Below are 18,207 nucleotides of genomic sequence, written 5' to 3'. Positions count from 1 at the left end.
ACCTTGTGGAGAGAAATTTTTAAAAAGTTCTTGAGAAATGACTAAAGCCTTTATTACCTAAATGGTGTCTTGAGAGAGCTAAATATTGGGAACTGTGTTTCTAGAATTGAGAAGTCAGCAGTTGTAATGATGATTGTGAACATTCTCATAATCATTTACATCTTTATTGTTTGTTACACTGTAAATAAATAGCATAGTCAGCAACATAAATGTTTATTTAAGGTTAGGAGATTAGAGCATTACATATGTGTGTATACATATACATATATACATATGTGTATCTGTAGCATCTATATCTGCTATAGGAACAAATACTTATGGGAAAAGAAGTTTCTTCAGTTTAATAAACTGGAGTGGGGATACAGAGCCATTTGATTAATTAATGAGAGAAATTGTAATTTTAGTAAGTAATATCAACAGAGCAAAGCATACCCCTTTATTATCTTAGAAACTAGGAGTTAATAAAGAAAATGAGCAGGTAGAGATTGCCTCACACAGGCTACCTGTAAGAGTCAACCCTAAATCTCTACTAAATACATAAATGCTATTGTGCTAGTTCAGGAGTGGAGAACCTCTGGCCTCAAGGCCACATGTGGCCTTCTAGGTCCTTGGATGCAGCCTTTTGACCAAGTCCAAGTTTTATAGAACAAATCCTTTGATTAAGAGGATTTGTTCTGTGAAGTTTGGATTGAAGACAGTAGTCCCAGACTAAAGGGGAGCCAGGAGTTCAGTCACTCAGAACCTTCTGAACATCTCAGTGGTGTAATAGTGATAGAGTCCAGCAAGAGTCTACTGAAACTCAACCATGTACAAGCCAACAAGTCCCAAACCTGGGTTAGGAATTTTCAGAGCTCAGATTAAGAGAGTCATGAACAAACCTCTTCCTGGATCATACTAATTTGAGAACACTGAAAACTTGCAGCCTCCCAGACTAAATTATGAAAGTAGTAAAAGGACATAAAAGGACAAAAATTCAGGTCAGAACTTTCCACTTTCCCCAGTAGATGTATTTAGAGCATGGCACTAACATAAAGTCCAAATTCAAGAAGGAGGCTAGAAGAATGAGCAAACCAAAAAAAGAAAATGACCATAAAGAGCTACTATGGTGACAGGAAATGGCAAAGCACAAAGAATGCTATAACTCAAAAACATCTATAAGCAAAGCCTCGAAGAAAAATTCAGACCAGACACAGGCCCAACAAGAATTGCTAGAAGAGTTAGAGGAAAAAATAATTAAAAGCCAAATAAGAGCAGTAGAGGAAAAAAATGGAAAAACAAATGGGAGCTATGTAGTAGTAGTAGTAATAGTAGTAGTAGAAGAAGAAGACCACTATACTGAAGAAAATTCCTTGAAAATTAGAATTAATCAAATGGAAACTAGGGACTCTATGAGATATCAAGATAAACATTCAAAAGACTGAAAAATAGAAGAAAATGTGAAACATTGCATAAGAAAAACTGACCTGGAAAATAGATCAAGGAAAGATAATGTAAGAATCATTGAACTATCTGAAAGCATGAATTAAAAAAAAAAAAAGGAGCCTAGACATCATGTTTCAGGAAATCATAAAAGAAAACTTCCCAGATCTCTTGTAACCAGAGGACAAAGGAGAATTCAAAAGAATCCATCATGCACTTTCTGAAAGAAACCCCAAAATGAAAAACCCCCAGGAATATTACAGCCAAAATCCAGAGCTCTCAGGTCAAGGAAAAATATTGCAAGCAGCAAGAGTACTGACTCTATAATCAAAGAACATGAATTAAAATCCTGCCCCTGATGCTTACTATCCCTGTGACCTTGGGGAAATTACTTAACGTTCTTATGCCTCAGTTTCCTTATCTATTTTAAAAGATTGGACTAGATAGCTTCTGAGGTCCCTTCCCACTCAGGATTTATGACCCTGCTCACATGAGATCAGAACCCTACTCATGCATGGGGTTCCTTCTCCCATGATCGTGCCCCAGAGCAAAACTCCCTGAGGTTTACCCATATACTCCCATCCTACCAGTCTTTTCCTGTGCTTCATTTCTCACTCTCATCTCTTCCTCCGATATATACTTTAGAGGATCTTTCCAACAATTGTTGACCAGGAGACTGTGGATCACCTTCATGAAATGGGGATCAGGATTACTAATTCAAGGATAGAAAGATGGTGTATGAGAATCTAAGGATCCATTTGGAGCAATGAGATATGCTTTCAATCAGTGTGGTATCCAGGTTCTCAAATACCAAGAGTATAAGGAGCTTTGATTTTGTCACCTATATTCCAGTGAAGAAGACAGGTCATGAATACAAAACCTCAAGAGGTTGGTGGCAGAGCTGTTGGGCTAAAGATAGCTGTCTTCAGAGAGGGGTCTCAAAGACCAAATGCCCATTTAACCATGAAAAATATCTTTGTGGATGGAATTAAGGAAGACTCTGAGGAATACCTCTGAGGAGACTCTTTTCAATAGTGTTGATAGACTTATTTGATTTGAGGTCACACAAGACTATTGCAGTGACTAGAAGAGGTATTTTATTTTTGTCATTTTCAATGACCTTAACTGTGCAGCTAAGATTGTCATTCAGAAATGACACCCTGGTCTCATGCTGATGGAGTTATTAACTGAACAACACAACCATTCTGGAAAACAACTTGAAATTGTGTGAGAAAAGTTAGAAAACTGTTCATGCCCTTTAGCCCAGAAAACCCACTGCTGGGCATGTGCCCCCAAAGAGGTCAAACACAGAAAGGAAGGCCCAAAGATACTAAAATATTCATAACAGTCTATTTTTTTGTAGGAGCAAAGAACCAGAAACAAAGTGGATGCCTTTCCTAGCCACAACACCCCCACCAGCTATGAGGGCCATCTCTTCCCAACTGACTTGTATTTCTGTTTCCCCTAGTAGTGTATAAGCTCCTTGAGAGCAAGGATTGTTTTATTATTTTTTTTATCTTTGTGGTCCCACAGTGCCTAATATAATGCCTGGCACATAGTAGGTGCATAATAAATGCTTGTTGGTTGATTGGGGAATGATTGAACAAATTGTGGTATGTAAATATAATGGAATATTATCTTGATGTAAGAAATGGTGACTATAAGGAATACAGAGAAGCATGGGATGGGAAGATTTGTATGAACCAATGCAGAGTGAAGTGAGCAGAACCAGGGTAACAATAGACAAAATGACTACAACAAAGTAAACACTAAAATGAAGCTGTGGGGCATCAATACAATTTTTTTTTTTTAAGCAGTTGGGGTTAAGTAACTTGCTCAAGGTTACACGGCCAGTTTTTTTTTTCTGGGTGTGGTGCTGAGTATCTGAGCCCAGATTTGATCCAGGTCATCCCGACACGGGAGCCGGTGCTGTTACTCGCTGAGCCACCTGGCCGCCCCTAAGCAATTGGGGTTAAGTAACTTGCTCAAGGTTACACGGCCAGGTGTTTCTGGGTGGGTACTAAGTGTCTGAGCCCAGGATTCGATCTCCAGGTCATTCCAACACTGGAGCCGGTGCTCTTACTCGCTGTGCTACCTGGCCGCCCCTAAAATTTTTTTTAAAAGAAATAAATTGTAATGACTGATCTTGGCACTAATGAGCCACAATCAAAGGATAGCCTTATTTGTCCATTTTTTCCATTAGAGGTGTATTGATGGATACCTATTTAATAGATGCACAGACTGAGTCACATAAGCCAAGTCTGTGGCTGCACAAAGGTAACTCGAGTCCTGAACTCAAATTCTTCACTGGTGTTTAAAATTTGATTTTAATATCAGCTTGCAGTTCATAATTTGTATAAGAAATTTCAGTCTCATATGAATGAGGGGGAGAAGACAGAATAGGAATATGGAACATGAATGATATTGACCACTGATGTTCAGTGTAGAAGGCAGAGTGAAAGTCTGTCTGTACTTAGAAAAAGAGATTTTCAGAAGTATGTCTGGTGAATAACGATAATCTCAAATGGCTTGTTGGGAGAAGACGAGTTTGGAGCCTCCGTCCTTTTGGGTCCAACCTAGAGAGCAAGAAGAAATATACAAAATAATGGATTCACAGGCTATTTCATGGGTTCACAATGAGTCCCTGTGATATGTTATTAACAGGAAGCATTATCTCTCCTATAGTTCTGGGGTCATTTCATTCCACCTCTTTGTGACCTGGTAAGAAGAAGCAGAATAGCATATTGCACAGAGCACTGGCCTTAGAGCCAATAAGGCCTGAGTTCAAGTTCCACCTCTGATACACACTGGCTATGTGACTCTGAGCAAATCATTGACCTTCTCAGTTAACTCTGTAAGACTATAAGTTGCAGAGCAGGCACTAATTTGCATGGATCAAAAAGACTCACACTGATGGAATCACAGGTCTGGTAAAAAAAAAATGTAGGAAATGCTTTGGCTCCCTCTTTTAAGAAGGTGTGTGAATGGTGTAGGTATAGACAGGATAAAACCTAGAGCCCAAAGTGTCCATCTCTGGCTGATCTTCTCTGTAATAACAGAAAGGGCCCCTATGCCTGCAACCACACTAAGAACCAAATGCTGAGGGGGCGCGGCTAGGTGGCTCAGTGAGTAAAGCACCAGCCCTGGAGTCAGGAGGACCCAAGTTTGGTTCCAGCCTCAGACACTTCACACACACACACACTAGCCGTGTAACCTTGGACAAGTTACTTAACCCCAATTGTCCTCCAAAAGGCAAAAAAAAAACAAAACCCAATGCTGATCCATGAGGATCTTATTTTATTTTCTGCATCAAAACCTAGGTCAAACGGCTACATTATCAAAAGGCATGTAGGTTTGAAGCCTGGTGGACAAGGCGTTGTCTGATTCCCAACCAGGTGGGGACGCCCCCTGCCTGGAGTCCTCGGGTTTCCCGCCGTGCCCCCAGGAGCTTCATCACAGTTGCTTGCACGCTGTCTTTCCCATTAGACTGAAGTCCTTGGGCGGGTTTTTGCCTTTCTCTGTATCCCTGGGGTTTAGCACAACACCTGCACACAGTAGGTACTTAATAAATGTGTTGTTTATTGAGATAGAACATTAAGGTTTGCAAAGGGCTTTATATAATGGTGTCATTTGAGCCATGCAACAGTCCTGGGAGGGACTCATTTCAAAGATGAGAAGTGAGATGACTTGTCTATGGTTACACACACATAAGGGTCCAAGGCAGGATTCACCAGTATCCGCCATAATGCGAAGCTTAAGAGCAGCTTCTAGGGACAGACAGCAGGACTCACCATTATCACCTGGCCACCAACAGGTCATCTGAGAAAGCTCCAGGAGACCCAAGTGCAGAATGATTCCCCATCATACATTCTGCATTCCAGAGGGACCTACTCTGTGTTTCCAGCATATGACATTCCATTTTCAACTTTCATTCCTTTCTTTGCACGAGTTGAACAGGATTCTTTTTCATCTTAGCTCTTTGTCTTAGAAATCCTTGAAAACCCAATCCAGGTGCTACCTCCTATTCAAGACCTTTTTTTTTTTTTGGTCTTTTTGGAGGGGGCAAGGCAGAGCAATTGGGGTTAAGTGACTTGCCCAAGGTCACATAGCTAGAAAGTGTCACGGTCGTATTTGAACTCAGATCGTCCTGACTCCAGGGCCAGTGCTCTTTTCATTGCACCACCTAGCTGCCCCCAAAACCTTTCTTAATCCTCCCCCTTTCCCTGGTTGTTAGAGTTTCAGATCCCTGAGATTATCCAAGAATGTTAGCCCTTTAAAGACAGGACTCTTTTTTGTCTTTGTATATCTAGTTGCACATAGTTGAAGCTTAATAACTTTGTTAAATGAATAAAACAATGAATGAAACCACAATTTGTTTCAGCTTTAGAATTAGATACCCCTATATTTTCAGTCCTGAGTGATACTGACAATGCTTTAGGGAAGGGAGAGAAGGGGTCTGGTCTCTCCTTCAAATCTTCCTTGTAGTCAAAAGTGGGGTCTATTCCTGGAAAGAACCTGGAATTTAATCTGTGGTGTCATAAAGTGATCTGGTTGCGGTAGCTGCACTATTTGTGTCAGACACCAGAGGGAGCCAGTGGCACACACAGTCCTAATGTATGACTGGGAAAGGAGCAGGAATGAAGAAGCTGCTTTGCTAAGAATTCATGAAGGTTTGAAGTGCCTTAGTCTAGTACTGCCTCTAATGTGCCTGGTCAGGATCATAGGATCAGAAACCTAGAACTCCAAGAAGGCAGTTCTAAATGACATAGAGGTCATTTAGGAGGAAACTGAGGCCTAGGTTCAGTAACTTTCCCATGATCACATGGACAACTAACAAATGCTAGTTTTTGAGGTTTGCAAAACGCTACAAATGTGTTATTTCATTTGATTCACGTGGAAGGTGCCATTATTTTTTTCATTTTACAGATGGAGGAATTGAGGTGAGAGGTTAAGTGACTTGCCCAAGGTCATGCTGCTCTCAAGTATCTGAGGCAAGGTTTGAACTCAGGTCTTTCCAGATTCCAGGTCAGTGTAACATCCACTACACCCCCTAGCTACCTCACAATTAAGTGAAGGGTAGGGGGTGTGATTTGAACTTTGGTCTTGGGTCCAAGTTCAAAGCTGTATGCCATCCACAATGGCAGAATCACAGAATCTTGATTTTGGAAGGGACCCCAAAGACCACTGAGTGCAACCTGTACTTGGCTGAGAATCTCCCCTCTGGCATCTCCAACAGAGTCAACGAGCCTTTACTTAAAGACCTCTGGATTGGAGAGGGGACCCCACATTATCTCCCTAAGGCAGCCTACTCTACTTCTGGATTGCTCTCACTGTTGAGACATTTTTCTTCCGAGCTATTTCTGCCACTTCTGCCCACTGATCCTTGTTCTGCCTTCTGTGGCCGGGGGTGAGAGGTCTGACTTGTCCCCCCACCCCCTTCTGTGCAACAACTCTCCAAAAGCTATTAGCTCTCTATGAAACACTATTAGCCTGTGAGCGTCCTTGCCGTGCCAATTGGGAAGATTATGAAAAGAATGCAACTTTCCTTCTCAGGCTTTCCTGTTACTGGGCTTCCAGTTGCCTCGGGCTGGGGCTCTCCACTGATGCCATCTTCCTTCCGTCTTCTCCACTTTTGACAATGGCACAAGTTCCCTGCTCCAGGACATGCACACTGAAGGCAGAAAATAAACTTAGTTAAGGATGGTAATTTTACCATCAATGCCTCAGCCCCTTCTCCCCCTCAAAGAAAATGAGCCAATAGGTGTTATCTGCTCAAAAGGATTCTTTAAGACCCAGTCTTTCCAGGGTAGTGTCACTGGGGTTGTGGGAGGATGATGGCCCAGTGTTCCATTATAAGAAGCAAACTTACCGGGCAGGGGACTTCAAAAATGACAAACACTGTTATGGCTATTACACTCATCAGCAGGGTGATGGCAATCAGGGCCTTGACCACGATACTCCATTTCTTCCTCAGAAGCAGGTCCTCATCTGTGTCTGAGTAGGCAAGGGAAGGGGAGAAGAAAGACAAAGGTTGACCATAATTGGAAAGGACTTTGGTGGTTATCTGGTAATAATAACAATAGCTGGCATTGATATATAGATTTAACATCTGGAAAATATTGAACGTGTGTTATCATTAGATACTCATGACAACCCTGTGAGGAAAGGGCTTTTATGATCTTCATTTTACAGATGGGTAAACTAAGGCTGAGGAAGTTAAGTGACTTGTCCAAAGTCAAACAGCTAGCAATATCTGAGGAGGGATTTAAACTCAGGTCTTTCTGAGTCCAAGTCCAACAATCTCTATCCAATACCCAATTTAGTTGCCTGGGAATCCACTCCAATATATAAGGTGAAAAATATCATCTTCTTCCTGACAGAGAGATGGATGAACTCAAGAAGCAGAATTAATCTTGTATTTTTGGACATGGCCCATGTGGGAATTTGTTTTGCTGGACTCTACATATTTGTCATGAGGGTTTTAACTCCCATTTTTTTCATTATTTAATTGGGAGGGAGATATTAGGAGGGAGAGATAATAAATACTTGCAAAAAAAGAATCAGTCTAATTTACTTGTTTTACAAAGGAGGAAATTGGAACCCAGAGAAGGGAGGAACTTGCCTGAAGTCACCCAGAAAAGATGATGATAGGATCATTTATTTTAGAGATAAGAGGGACCTGAAGGGCTATTCATTGGTTCAAACCATTTCTCTTTCTTTTTGATCTGGACATGTGATTTTATTTCTATAGGGAATGCCACATAAGCAAACTCACTCTCCCAAAGGAGGTCAGCATTTGCTCTATAGCTGAGAGTCTTAAGAGAGTTGGGGAAGGAAGAGATATAAGGGTTTGGGGTCACTTGCCCAGCATCCAAGAATGTGCTGGGAAATGGTTATCTGAAAAAAAAAAATATGTACACAGCCCACACTTTTAAGTTTAATCTGAGTTATTAACATTTTCTCTATAACTTTATTTGATCTAGACTATGGACAAAATAAGAAATCAAGCCCTGATTTGCAGCGTTTGCTGATCTCCAAGGTGTAAATAAATGTCCACACTGGAAATTTAACAAGAGTCTCTAAGGTTCAGCTGGTTCCAGTATAGCCCTGTCAGGGTTGTATAACCAAGTGAGTGTCAGGGGTGGGATTTGAGCCCAAGTCTTCCTGACTCTGGCTCAGGTTCTCTATTTACTATGCCACCCTGTGCCTTACCTACTCATTTTACAAAGGAAGAAAATGCCTAGAGGGGCATCACTAGACTGACAGATTAGAGGATCATAGGCTCATATATTTAGAACTGGATGGGACCTTCCTTAGGGAATGTGAGGAAACCAAGGCCCACATTTGTGTGAGCGTGCATGTGTGTGTGTGTGTGTGTGTGTGTGTGTGTGTGTGTGTGTACAGAGCAGCTAGTTGGTATATATATATATGTGTGTGTATATGCACACATACATATATATATAAACACATACATGCACACACATGTTTGTATATATATCTACATACATTTATCTCTATATCCATCTATCTATATCTTTCCATCTATATCTATATTTATCCATTCCTCTATATTTATCCATCCATCTATCTGTATCTATCTTTCCATTTCATCTATCTATCTGTCTATCTGTTTGTCTGTCTATGGCTGTATCTCAGAGACCATATTCCAATCCAGGTCTCTGTGGCTCCAGATCCTATGTACTTTCCACTAGACCCTAGCTGCTTTTCTATAAACTCAGGGGGTCTCCTGGCTTAGACTTGGGGTGAAATCAGATTCCTTGAGCTTCCTCAGAAGTTGAATTTTTTATTCAGTCTCAAATCTTCCATTCCTCAGTCTCACTGCCCCTTCTACCCCACCCCATATCCAGTCAATTGCTGAGTCCTGCAGTTCTGCCTTAGCAGCATCTCTCCTCTGACATTGCTAGCACATTAGTTCAGGTCTTCATCACCTCATGCCTGGGCTACAGCAATAATCTGCTGTTTGGTCTCCCTGCCCAAAGTTACTGCCCACTCCAGTCCATCCTCCATTCAGCTTTCACAGCGATCTTCCTAAAGCATAGGTCTGACCATGTCAACCTCCTACATCCCCCTCTATAAACTCCAGTGGCACTCTATTTGTTACCTGCAGGATAGGTTACCTACATTAGCAGGGGATAGGAGGTCTAATCCAACCCTCTTTTTTTTATAGATGGGAAAACTGAGGCTCAAAGTGGTGAGATATCTTGCCAATGAAATATACAGCTAGGGAGTATCAGAGGCAGGATTTGAACCCAGGGCTTTCTTGAGTGTGAGTGCAATATTTCAGAGGCAGCTAGGTGGCAGTCAATAAGTCCTGAATTCAAATCCAGCTTCAAACACTTTATACCTGTGTGGCCATGGGAAGTCATTCAATTTCTGTCAACCTCAGTTCCCTCAACTGTCAAATGGGGTTAATAATAGTACATACTTTGCAGGATTATTGTGAGGATCAAGTGAGATGATATTTGCAAAGTGGCTGGCATATAGTAGATGCTTAATAAATGCATATTTCATTTTGTCCCCCATGCCAAGTTGTATCCTACAGCTCAACTTCACTTGTATTGAGGACAGTGTCTTTGGCTGTAAGTGATGTCCGATCGCAAAGTTCCCTATGTGTGTGTTTAGGCAAGCTAATGTTCCCAAGTGGCATAGTAGATAGGAGGGTGGTCATGGAGTCAATCAACAAATCAAAAATGTATTAACTGCCTGATACATGTTGAGCCTTGAGTTTACAAATTCAAAAGTTAAAAAAAAGAGTTAAGAGAGAGCTAGGTTTGCATCTCACTTCTGGTACAGACTATTTTACGGGGCAAATCATCTCTTCTCCGATTCTCAGTTTCCTCAACCAGAAAATGGTTGTACTAGTACTAGTACTCGTTTTACTGGGTTGTTGAGAGGCTCAATTAAGATAATGTATGGAAAGTGATTTTTAAAGTTTAAAGTACTCAAGTATAGCAAATCTTCCTTAGAGTCAGGAAGACGGGGTTCCAATCTTGCCTCTGACTCATATTGGTTATACATAATCTTTCAGTGCCCAGGGACCTTTCTAAAACTATCAAGTTGCCCATGAGTTGCTGATTTACATTGGTTAAGCATGTTTCAATACCCAGAACTCCCTATAATCATGATAGATGGTGGATGATAGATAAGTAAGTAAATAAATAAATGTCAGTTATTCTTCTAATTATCATTAAATATAAACTTTGTGTTTATCACAAGCTTCTAGAAAACATTGAGAGTTTTCCCAAAGAGGCCCAAGTTCTTGCTGGATTCCTCTTATTTCTCTTTCCCTTGACCCAGCTTCATGCTCTGCCTCTCTGTCCCGTAGAAAGACAACCATTACCAAGAATAGGATTCTTCTTTTCTCCGTTCTCTGTAGTCGTAGTGATGATGGTGGTTGTTGACAGTTCCTCCAAGGAGGCCTGAACCACTGGATAAAACTTACAGTTGGAGATGCTGGGTAAGAACACTAGAGAGTGAGAAACAATTAAAATAGAACATTTGAGAGTGTTTTGCTCTATTTTTCTTATCAGCCAGTGACACCCCAGGTATCCACACACATACACACACATACAGTCAGCTACACCATGACCTCAATGACCCAGCCCACAGGTACAAGGTATGGTCAGAAGGCAGTGCCAGGGTGAATGAGGACAGAAATATTGAGTAAATAGCCAAAGGAGGCCAGTGATTGCAGGAAGATTAGATCGCAGGAACAATGATAGCTGGCTCGTATCATCACTCTCAGGGTCATAGTAATAATGTCATTGTTGGGAGTTACCCTACAGCATGATGGTTTTTTTTCTTTCTTAACGAAGGATTCTGAAGTTCAAGGCTTCGGGAGATGGTGAAGCTGCCACCCTCCCTCTGTTGGAATGGATTCAACTGAATGTTCTTTAAAAGGCTTGGAAGATCACAGGACTCGTTGGTAGGGGGAGGGAGAAGCAGTGATTCAGCATTGCAAGGTCCTTAAATCAGAGGGGACCTCCAGAGTTCAGCTTACCCCAGGCCCTCTGCCTTCTAACAGGCTAAGATCAACCCAGTTGAAGCAGAAAAGCCCATTCTATTCTTAATGGTGCCATGACAATACTTCATCATGGGATCTAGAACTGGGAGAGACCTTAAAGGTCATCTAATCTAATTCCTTCATTTTGCATGGGGTCAGGGAGTGACAAAGCATTGGATTTGAACCCAGGACCCGGATTCCATGCTCAGTTTTACCTTATGGCGTCAGTTTCTTCATAGTAAAATAAGGAGCTTGGACTAAAGTCCTTCTAACTCTAAAACATAGGATCTTATGAAGCCCAGAGTAGTTAAGTGACTTCCCAGGGTCACATAGGGCAAGAGCAGAACCAAGACCTACGCCCAGGTGTTCTAACTCCAAACTCAGCCCCCTTTGTGATTGCACCCCACTATATAGCAATCTGGAAAAAGGTTCAGTCCCTAAGTTCTGCTTTCTATTTCTAACTTAATAACCCTGCAAGAGCCTGAATCTTTAAAAATAACACTGAAGGTGCCAGGCCAGGAGGCCTGGAGAATGACAGATTCCTTTGATGTGTTAGGCACCATACATATATGGTTCCAGAAAAAGAGAAGAGGTATTACCTTCAAGAGCTTTCCATCTGTTCTAGAACACTGGGTTGTCATGAGAACAGAGACCGTGCTGGCAGAGATAGGCCTGAGAATCCAGAGATTACAAAAGAAAAGCAGAGAAACTGGGCAATTTTGGTGTGCTGAGTCTGTCAGTGAATATTCAGTTTTAAGCTTATAGCTGCACTAAGACTTTTGGGACACAGCGTAGGCGTTGTCTCCCCCCAATTAGGATGTGAGTTTCTTAAGAGCAAGTAATGTTTCCCCTTTTCCCTTTGTGAGTTAGCACAGTGCTTGGTGTATAGTAAAGTTTCATTCTTCACTGGCATTGAAAGGAAGAAAATCTTTTGTTTCCTTTTTTCTGGTCCTTCCTAAAAGCTATAGTGCCCCTGGAAATTGATGGTATTTCATAGGATCATAGATTTAGAGCCAGATGAAACTTTGGAGGCCACCTAATCCATTGTCCTCATTTTACAGATGAAGACCTAAGTTATGTGTCTTGCCCAGGGATACCCAGGTTCTAAGTAGCAGAATACATCTTCTTCCCCAACCTAAGTCACTGTCATAAAGTCCAGCTTATAGGGACAAATAGTATATTTTTAGTCCTGCTTAGCTGGTAAATCCATATGTCAGTATTTGCAGCTCAGATTTCTCGGGTGTCATCTGCAGTGGGAGTTTACTGGTGAGAGGCCCCTCCAGTTTAGAGATTCCTTATTCCCTGGAGAGGATGGATGGAAATACATTGCTGTTTTATCTTTAGTTAAAACTTTTAAAAGTCAGGTTAATGTAGAAGAAAAGACACTGTACCTGAATTCAGAAGCCCTTGGGTCAGGTTCTAGAAATGCCACTCATTCAATTCAATTCAATAAATGTTTCTTAAACACCTATGTGTGCCAGAGGAAAATAGTAATCTCTCTAAGTCTCAGTTGCCTCCTTTCTTTTAATTAAAATAATAAAATACTATACACATTACCTACATAGATGAGCTATAAGTAAAAACCCTTGCTCAAATGTAAAGCCTGGAAGAAGAGTAGAGAAAAATAGACCTCCGTTCCTAATTTCCAGAGGTGGGGTGCTATAGGTATGGAATATTACATAGAACATCCAGTATGGTTGTTGGTTTTGGTAACTGTAATGGGAATGCAAATTTGGAAAATCTTCCCTGCCCCTAGGCTAAAGTGCACCTGAAGCCTGGGGTGGGAGGCTTGTTTTTCAGTAGATACTTTTTGATTGGCCAGTGAGTCAATAAGGTTGTTACATTCTCTGAGCCAGGAGAAGGCTATATAAGCCCTGATGTGAGGCTTTGTTTTGGGGGCTCACTTTGAGAAGTGTTCTGTGATTTGATCTGTATTCTGGGAAGCCGTTGACCAGGGCCGCCCCCCCCCCCTTTGAAAAACCCAGATGTGGAAACCCAGATGTTGACTGGGTATGGATGTAATGGTTGGACAGTTTGGAAATCTGTCTACTTGATCTGTTTCTCTGACTTGATAATTCTGTCTGTGTACTTTGAAGTTCGGGGTGCTGACCTTTTTCCCCTGAACAAGGTAAACGATATATGTTTGACTGATTAAAGTAAGCTTGTTAACCCATTTTGAGTTGCTTTCCTTTAACAAAGCAGATCCAAGAACCTGTATGGGCAGCAAACCCTGAGGACGCTTGGGGTGCTTGCCGCTACAGTAACCTGCTTTTTCCCCTCTTTCTTTTAAAATATTTGTTGACAGATAGCTCTCTGGGAGGGGTAAGGGGCTAAGATGTATTTGGAAATGAAGATAATGACAGCTAGTTAGTGTAGTGGATAGGAAGGCTAACTGTGATGTCAGGAAGACCTTAATTCAAATGTCCCAGATGCTTATTGGCTGTGTGATACTGGGCAATTTATTTAACCTCACTTAGTCTCAGTTTCTTTGTGTATAAAATGATGATAGTATTAGAACCTGAGTCAGCTAGGTAGCACAGTGGATAGAGTGCCAGGCCTGGAGTCAGGAAGACCTGGGTTTGAATCCAGCCTCAGACACTTACTAGCTACGTGACCTCTGGGCAAGCAATTTAACCCTGTTGGCCTCAGTTTCCTCATCTGTAAAATAAGCTGGAGAACCACTCTAGTATCTTTGCCAAGAAAACCCCAAAAGGGATCACAAAGAGTCAGACATCACTGAAAGTGACTAAACAACAACAAATTAAGATCTACCTCACAGGTTTGTTGTGAGGGTTAAATGAGATAACATGTAGAACACTTTGCAAAACTTAAAGCACTATAGAAATTCTAACTGTTATTATTGTATTGAAGCAAGATATCAATACAAATAAAATATAAAAAGTAAAAGACTCCAAAAATATCAGACAAGTGAAAGTCACCCAATGCCATTAAGCCTCTGTTTCCTCATTTGTAAGACAGGATGAACTTACTTCCTGTGGTTGTTGTGAGGATCAAATGAGATAGTGTTTACAGAGCATTTTTCAAACCTTAAAGAATTATATAAATGCTATTACTATTATTATTAATTTATACTATCTATTTCATAGGATTATACAACCCAAACTAGGAAAAAAACCCACTTTCAGAACCTCCCCTCTGCCAAAAGCCCCATTGACAAAACAGTTAAGTTAGGAAATGATTTTTCAGTTTACTGAATTTTAGTTTCATTTGAATGGTAAGCCTGCCTAATCAATGGAGTATAAGGCTGATAGGGGTGCTTAAGTGTGTCAGGATTACCGCTCTCCTTGAGGGTCTTGTGGGTTCAAAATCTCCATTTCATTCATAGAGTATTAGGGCTGAAAAGGCTTCAAAGGATCAAGAACTGGACTTTGCATTAGATGAACTCCAAAGTCCCTTCCAGTTCTAAATCCTATGACCCTTTGATCCCATGATTCTATCCATAGTCCCTTGGTCTCAAATTTTTGGGTCTTACAACCCTTTTACATTCTTTACATTCTTAAAAAGAAAGAGTTTTGCTTATGTGGGTTAGATCTATCAATATTTACTACCTTAGAAGCTAAAATATCTTACTGTTATTAAACAGAAAGTTTTGACTTTGTGGGGACCCCCAGGAGTCCTTTGACCTCACTTCCAGAACCACTGGTCTTGTCTAACTCTTCAAGAAGAGGAAAATGAGGCCAATGAGGGAGGGTCACTTGTCCAAGGTTACCTGAGGAGCAGGAGAGCCCACATCTCCTACCTCCCAGGGCTTATTTAGTTTGTCCTGGGGGTGATCAGGTTCTAAGAAGTTGATTCATGATAACCAGACTCACAGAAGTCTGATTAATAAATGCCAATTTATTGACTTACAATGGAGATAGTATCTGTTATGTGGATTAAAGAACTGTTCTCTCCCGGTGCAAACCTGATCACAGTTGCCTCAGACTCTCTCCTTTAATGCTCTCATGTTTCTGTTCAACCCAATTCTGCTGGCTATTTCTAGGATTCTAAGCTGGAGCAACCCTTGCCCCAACAATCTGGTGTCTTGAGGTGCATTGAGTCACCGAATTCTCTTGCTGAAATCTGGAAGATCTCTTTCCTTCTTGCTTCAGCCACCATAGGGTTTGAATGTTTCAAATAGAAATTTTACCAGGAAAGTAAGGGAAAAGCCAATCCCCCAAGACATAAAATTGCACTTGCAGAATCCAGATTCTTTAATTAATGTTTAGCTACTAACTGGTTTAATCTGGCCCACAGCTTCCTGGGCATGCTATTTCCCACGGAACTTTAAAAGTCCCCACTTCTGTTTCCATTCACAACCTTGCCTGTCCTGTTTAATTTAGCAATAGCATATTTGCTAGTTGTAAATTTGTCACTCTTCATTGAGGTTTGGCTTTTTCACAATCTAGCAAGATATAAAGTGTCATAAAACTGTTCTTACCCTTTGACCCAATCAGTGATCCCACTACAAGGACTATACCCTAGGGATCATGGAATTGTAGATTTAGAGACCAAAGGCATCTCTGAGGATTAGTCCAACCCTCTCCAAGTTTTGGAAACTGGGCCCCAGAGAGGTCACAAGAGGCCTTGCCCAAGGTCACACAGGCAATAAGTGACAGGACCAGAGGCAGCTTGAAGACATGGTAGATGGGGTGCAGGATTCAGTGTCAGGAAGACCTGCATTTGAATGCTCTTTGACACTTTCTTTCTTTGCTTTTTTTTTTTTTTGGAAGGGCAGTAGGGGTTTAAGTAACTTGCCCAAGGTCACGTGGCTAGTAAGTATTAAGTGTCTGAGGCCACATTTGAACTCAGGTCCTCCTGACTCCAGGGCTGGTGCTCTATTCACTGCGCCACCTAGCTGCCACCCTGTTTGACACTTATAAGCTATGTGATCCTGAGGGATCTCTCTGTGCCTCAGTCTCCCTATCTGTAAAATGAGGGAGTTGGATTTGTTAGTCTCTAGAATCCCTTTCAACTAGAAATCTATGATCTTATGAAATTAGGTCATCTCATTGCAGACCTAGAGTTCCTTCCATTGACATCATGCCTATATGTAAAAGGATGTATCCAATCTTATTTATAGTAGCAAACAAATAATAATTATATTTCTGTAATGTTTTAAGGTTTGCAAAGAACTTTACAAATATGTCTTTTGAGCCTTACAATAATCCTGAGAGGTAATTGATACCTTACACATACTTATTTTACAGATGAGGAGATTGAGGCAGACAGATTTTAAGTGACTTGCCCAGGGTCACACAGTTAGGAAGTGACTGAGGTTACATTTGAACTCTGGTCTTCCTGACTCCAGGTCCAACAGTGTATCCACTGTCCTACCTAGTTGCCTTCTCTCTCCCTCCCCAGCTTATTATGAGGTGGAGAGAGGGGACTCAAACCACCTGCCTCTTCAGGCTGCTGGTCAGGAGCAGTCACATCCTTGGATTGAATCCATCTTTCCTTCTCTGGTGGGCAGAACCACCGATCAGCATTAGGCCAACCAGCTATTCCATTGGATTCAATTCAATAAGGATTTATTAAACACTTGTGTGCCAAGCCCTGTGCTGGGTGCTGGGGATACAATGACAAAAATGAAACCCGTCTCTGCCTTCAAAGGAATAAGTACAAAATATATTCAACATAAAAACAAAGTGATGAACCAGGGAGAGGAAGTGATTATGGCTCTAATCCTGGGGTGACCAAGAACAGCCTCTTGGAGAAGGTGGTTCTTGAGGTGAGAGGGCTTCAAGAGGAAGAGGTAAAGGGGAAGAGCATTCAGAGAGCCTATAAAAAGGAACTGAGGCTGGAGACATAACGATGTGTACAGAGAGCAGCAAGTAAGCCAACGTCCTGACAGGGAACCACTGACTGGTTTCAGCTGAGTCTGAGCCCATTGGCTTCCCCTGAGCTTCTGGTGTGCAAAGGCTGGAGAGAAGAATGAGCTGAGGGCAAGTAATGGGTCACTGGCTCGGAAAAAAAACAAAGTCTGGAGTCAGATTGTGCTTCGTATTTCAAAGGAGCCTGCGTTTGATCCTGGAGGCCACAGGAGGGCAGGGAAGCTTCTTAAGTAGGGGAGTGACATCTTTAGACTGGTGCTATGATTTTAATTGGTTTGTTAGGGTATTGCTGGCTGCCTACATGCTGACTCACAAGCTCAGTCTGCCAGTAACGTGACTCAGAAGAAAAAGGGATTCCCTTTTTCAGCATTTTCATTTGTCCCTTTAATACAAGCATCTACATTTGCTCCTGGTCTACAGGTTCTTATCCTTTCACTTGGCCTTGTCTGTCTGTCTCACTTTTCCCTAGTTTTGATGCCCACCCGATGTTCACCTTCTTTGGTGAGCTGATTGTTACATTTTCAGTGTGAGCATTTATGCCTTGAAAATTAGCTAATGCTGCAAATCAGAATTCCAGAATGTTAAAATAGAATTAATTGCAAGAGCGCTTGGAAATCAGGCCAACGCTTTCATTTTATGGAAGAGGAAAATGTGGTCTAGAGAGGGAAAATAACTTGCCAGGCCTACTGACTGCTAGGCCGTAAGTCCTTGTCCTCTAAGAATTTGCACTCTGGTTAGAGAGACAGTACACACGCGTGTGCACACACAGACTTAATGAAAAACCTAAGGCTTATGAATAACATGAAGCAACAATGTTTCAAATAAACAAATGCAGAATAAGAGATACATTTTTTGGACATAATAACGATTGCTAACATTTATATAGTACCTACTATGTACCAGATGCTTTATAATTATTATCTCATTTGT

The 18,207-nt window shown here is 41.4% G+C and overlaps 1 protein-coding gene across 1 annotated transcript in view; it reads right to left on the bottom strand.

The window, feature by feature from the left end:
* Nucleotides 1–200: 200 nt before the first annotated feature.
* The window catches only part of CUNH17orf78 (chromosome unknown C17orf78 homolog), a 52,929-nt gene continuing 34,922 nt past the window's right edge, over nucleotides 201–18,207 (bottom strand). The window contains exons 5-8 of the mRNA XM_069078034.1: nucleotides 10,781–10,906; nucleotides 7,289–7,413; nucleotides 6,967–7,090; nucleotides 201–3,997 (exon numbers count right to left, since the gene is read on the bottom strand). Coding sequence (XP_068934135.1) covers nucleotides 3,909–3,997; nucleotides 6,967–7,090; nucleotides 7,289–7,413; nucleotides 10,781–10,906 — 464 coding nt within the window. The 3' untranslated portion in view covers nucleotides 201–3,908. The remainder of the gene's footprint in view (nucleotides 3,998–6,966; nucleotides 7,091–7,288; nucleotides 7,414–10,780; nucleotides 10,907–18,207) is intronic.

Source organism: Petaurus breviceps, unplaced genomic scaffold (genome assembly GCF_028583685.1).
Source record: "Petaurus breviceps papuanus isolate PSGF00001 unplaced genomic scaffold, PetGlider_PUasm1.0 91023, whole genome shotgun sequence".
Taxonomy (NCBI): Eukaryota; Metazoa; Chordata; class Mammalia; order Diprotodontia; family Petauridae; genus Petaurus; species Petaurus breviceps.
The sequence above is the reverse complement of the archived record's forward strand: the minus strand, read 5'-3'. Positions and strand labels throughout refer to the sequence as shown.